The 4,337-nt window shown below is 33.8% G+C and overlaps 1 protein-coding gene across 1 annotated transcript in view; it reads left to right on the top strand.

Moving 5' to 3' along the window:
* Positions 1–4,337, top strand: part of PGR (progesterone receptor) — a 75,775-nt gene that overhangs the window by 3,102 nt on the left and 68,336 nt on the right. The window contains exon 3 of the mRNA XM_008584634.1: positions 376–527. Coding sequence (XP_008582856.1) covers positions 376–527 — 152 coding nt within the window. The remainder of the gene's footprint in view (positions 1–375; positions 528–4,337) is intronic.

The raw sequence follows: 4,337 nt of genomic DNA, 5'->3' as shown, positions 1-4,337 counted from the left end.
ACTCAAAGCCAAACACGTTTATGGTTACCCAGCACACAGTAAGGACATAACATTTCATTTGCCAAAGACCGAATTGTTTCTATATAAGAAGTTTTATAGAAAGATTTCTTTTTTAATCAATAGACTTTTGCTTTCGTGAACATAACATTACAAGCTAATTATTATTCTTTTATGTTGGTTCTTCTGTGAATGGCTAATAACTTGCAAATCTGGTGAATCCAGTTACAGGTAGTCTGTTCCACCAAGTTTAGTTTGCAGGTCTTTCAAGAGTTCTGTTTTCAAAATCCCCTTTCACCCTGTCAATGCTAGTTTAAGAAAGTTTAGTATTAGCGGTGCACCTAAAAATAAATGGAGTACTTTGTTTTGCATTTCAAGGCCGGATTCAGAAGCCAGCCAGAGCCCACAGTACAGCTTCGAGTCATTACCTCAGAAGATTTGTTTAATCTGTGGGGATGAAGCATCAGGCTGTCATTATGGTGTCCTTACCTGTGGGAGCTGTAAGGTCTTCTTTAAAAGGGCAATGGAAGGTAGGCTCCTTTACCCTCATCTTTTATTATTGATTTAATTGTAAGTGCAGACCATCTAATATTTTATAGCTTTCAATTATCCTTTGCATCTTCTAAGAAATGGTGATATATTTTTGTATGACTTAAAATATATGATCATGTTTTAACAATATGTTTTTATTTATAATACTTAAAATTGACTGTGGTTGGATATTCTATTTGCATACTCTTTGACTAACATTTTCAGTATTAGACACAAGTCATAACAATCTTGGACAGTGCTACTATTGTTCACTAACTATTTAGCTTTCAAGAAATTCTAATCAAATTTTATATGTCTATTATATATATAAAGCACTTTAAAATTTTGATCAAAAGCAAAATGATAGGAGTTGAAATTGTATATATGTACATATATATACACAACATATATGTAGATTCAGTTAGACATATAACACATATATACATATATGTACACATATAAACATACACATACATGATGCAGTTACACATCTTCTACATATGTTGTCTTTTCCTTACAAGCATATTTATGTAATACTTTTATAATGGTAATTTTAAACAAATTTTTAAAGTTTCCTTTCATTTAGTATATTTTTGTAAAAGAGGGTAGGAGTAAACAGATAAATGAAAAATTTGGACATCACAATAATATAATTTCTAAAGAAGTATTTTGCTTTAAGTAAAGCTTTCACATTTTAAAAATCATTTAAATTACATATTTAATGATTTTGGATTGAATTGATAGTGTTTCAAACTTTAACCTTCATGGAGAATATTTTCGAATTTCTCTTTCTATCTAAACTCTAAGCAGCCAAACACATTTATATTTGAACATAAAAATACATTGAAAGATTATTTTGCATTTTAATACTATCAATAAATGTATTTTATAACAAGCTGAAATGGAGTTTAGTGTTCCCTCTGGATTGCTGAGCTCACACCTAGACAAGGAACCAAAGATCTGAATGTCGGCTTTTTTGTTTACTGTTTCTGAGTTGTTTTTATTTCAAGAGTCCTCTATTTATAAGCAGAAAAGGAGAGAATGGGGAATTTTCACCTTAAGAGGGCTTTCAAAGGAGTTCATAAAAAATATTTGCTTTGTGTATTTTTAGAACATGATTTGTCTTCACAAAAGATGAATGTATTTAAATGATATTGAACATACTCAGCTTCGGGGGGGGGGTTAGTTTCATTTTGAATTAATTGAGGCACTGTTAAAAAAGAGTATTTGAGAATATTGAGCAACTGAGAGTGGCCTTAACTTTCCCATTGATATCATTTAGTCATAGTTACAGATGGATGTTCTTTGTGGGGAAAGGTCTATTCTCCAGTGGGTAATTGTAGTTACCGTCACTATCTAACCTTGGTTGTGGTTTCTTGAACTTTCCCTTCTGCATTAATATGATTTCACCCATTATTACAGTTTCCTTAGAACAGTATAATTTTTAGAATTGAATGTCCCCCTAAGAAACCACTAAAGGCCAGTTTTTCCCAGCCCTGCTTCTTCCTTTTAAAGATAAGCAAGTCCCAAAGACATTAATCTTAGTTTCCAAAAGTCACACGATTAGTTAGTAGCTGATTGTTAGTGAACATAGGTTAGATATTTTTTAATTGAAATGCTTATGAATCAGAGATAGTATGCACAAATAAATATATGATAAATGCTATCTAATTCTCAGAATTTACTTCCTAAAGTGCATGTATAGAACAAAGAGCACCCTAACTGTAAAATACAAGTGCTTCCACTTCATTATCATCAGAATAGCATCCAAAACATAGAAGTCTTCCCAAATTTATTCTTAGAAACCATTTGATGGATCTCTACTGTTGGCATAGTCCTGTAGTCTTAAGTAGTAAAAATAAAGCACCCTTATTTAGCAGTATTTGTAAAGAGAAACTTAAGATAGATGTTGATAAATTGTTTATGAAACTAGAGCGAGATTATAAAACTGTATGAGTAAATTCCTTCATTTGGCAATTATTGTATACCTCTTATACTTACACTTATACCAATGATATTCTTTCCCTGAGTATTTGAAAGAATGCCTGGTGTATTGTCAGTTTCCATTGGTATTGTTTTTACCTTTAAGGAGCTTATAATGGAGTCGGTGAGGTAACGTATGCACATACAACATTTCAATAAAGATTCTCACTAAATGCCCAGATAAGCGATTCTGTAATGTCTATGAATGAGATTTGTCTGGTTTGTGAGTTTGTGTGTTTGGGCAGAGGGGAGGTGGTTGTGGGCTAGAACATGCATGTTCTAGAATGATGAGAGAAAAGTTACATAGGAGATATGAACCTCTTTGGGCTATTATAGGACAAATGGGATCTCTAGGCATTGAGGAGAGGTTTTAATTGTATATATTCAAAGAAGAGTGAAGAAATTAAGATTACACTGATCAGAGTTGAATATTAATATTAGGAAATTACGAGAGAGTTAAAGGTTAAGAGGCTGGATTGCCAATGTTTGGGTGAATTGGGAGAGAACTGTTTTTTTTCTTAAAGCAGTAGAATAGAGAGAATATTCTGGGAGTTTTCAGGGATGAGAAAGATGGGGAGAAGGACTTGATATCAGATTTGAAATCTTAAAGTGTGATGAGCTGGCTCAAGATGGAGCTATGCACGGATGTGGAGATGGCCAGAAGTTGAAAATCAATAGGCAACAACATGGATATTAATGTTACCAAAGATAATAATGATGGCATTATAAAGTGCTTTCTATGTGCCAGTGACTCTTTAAGTGTTTTACAGTTCTGAACTGATTTAATCCTTATAATGTAGGTGTTATTATTACTCCTTCTTTATAAATGAGGAAACTAAGACCCAGAGATGTTAAGCTGCCTTAATCACAGTAAAGAAGTGGTAGAGTCAGGATTCAAACCCAGATGATGTGACTCCAGAATTTCTGTTCTCAATTACTATGCTGCTTTTCTCATAATAGGAAATGCTGTCTAAGAAAAATAGAGGATTGAGACAAAAAATGTGAGCCAAGTGATGAAACAGGAAGGTAAAGTGAATCCTAAAGGAGAATGCAAGACCAAGGTAATGAGAAGTGTGTAATATAAATGGACAGATCATATTAACTTCACATTTAGGGCAGCAATGAGATGACATAATCAAGGGCCAAGAGTCAGCTTCCCCATCTCTCTTCCAAGTGAGGAATGGGAGATGATAAATCCTATAAATTTACCCTTCACCCAGAAAACTGGGTTTCCCTGGGTATGAGACAGAAGAGAGAAGAGGTAGAGAAAAAAAGATACCATTCAGGAAATGGGGATACGGCGGCAGAGAGAGATGATCTCTCTTAAGCAAATAGAACAGTTTAAGATATACTAGCCAAATAAAGTTAGTTGAATAGCCCATTGCATTCCTTTACCAAGATGTGTAGGGTTGAGGTGACCCAGGAAGTAGTGAGGAACTGCTTAGTAACTTTTGAGGGCATGAAGTAATAATGACCTGCCAGTTCTACAAATTTAGGCTAGTGACTTGGTATTATGAAGGAAAGGACCATTTCTCGTTAGCTTATCTTTGTGACTTAGCACTGTGACTAGCTCAGTGTTGGGAATATATTAGGCATTCAATAAACAACTATTTGCCACATGAAACAATCATCACACCTGAAAATATCACACTCTTATTCTTTGGATGCTTTACTCTATGACAGAACTTATAGTGAATACATTTGACATAATATGATTGAACAAATGTAATATAGTTGAAATGTATTATTTAGAAGATACTAGGCTGTATGAATCTGGCCCCCACATCATGGGCAGGAGGGGAGACAATCAGCTTTGTATCTCATGA

This window comes from Galeopterus variegatus, unplaced genomic scaffold, assembly GCF_000696425.1.
Source record: "Galeopterus variegatus unplaced genomic scaffold, G_variegatus-3.0.2 Scaffold3322, whole genome shotgun sequence".
In the NCBI taxonomy this organism is placed as follows: domain Eukaryota; kingdom Metazoa; phylum Chordata; class Mammalia; order Dermoptera; family Cynocephalidae; genus Galeopterus; species Galeopterus variegatus.
This window is presented reverse-complemented; position numbering and strand designations above follow the sequence as displayed.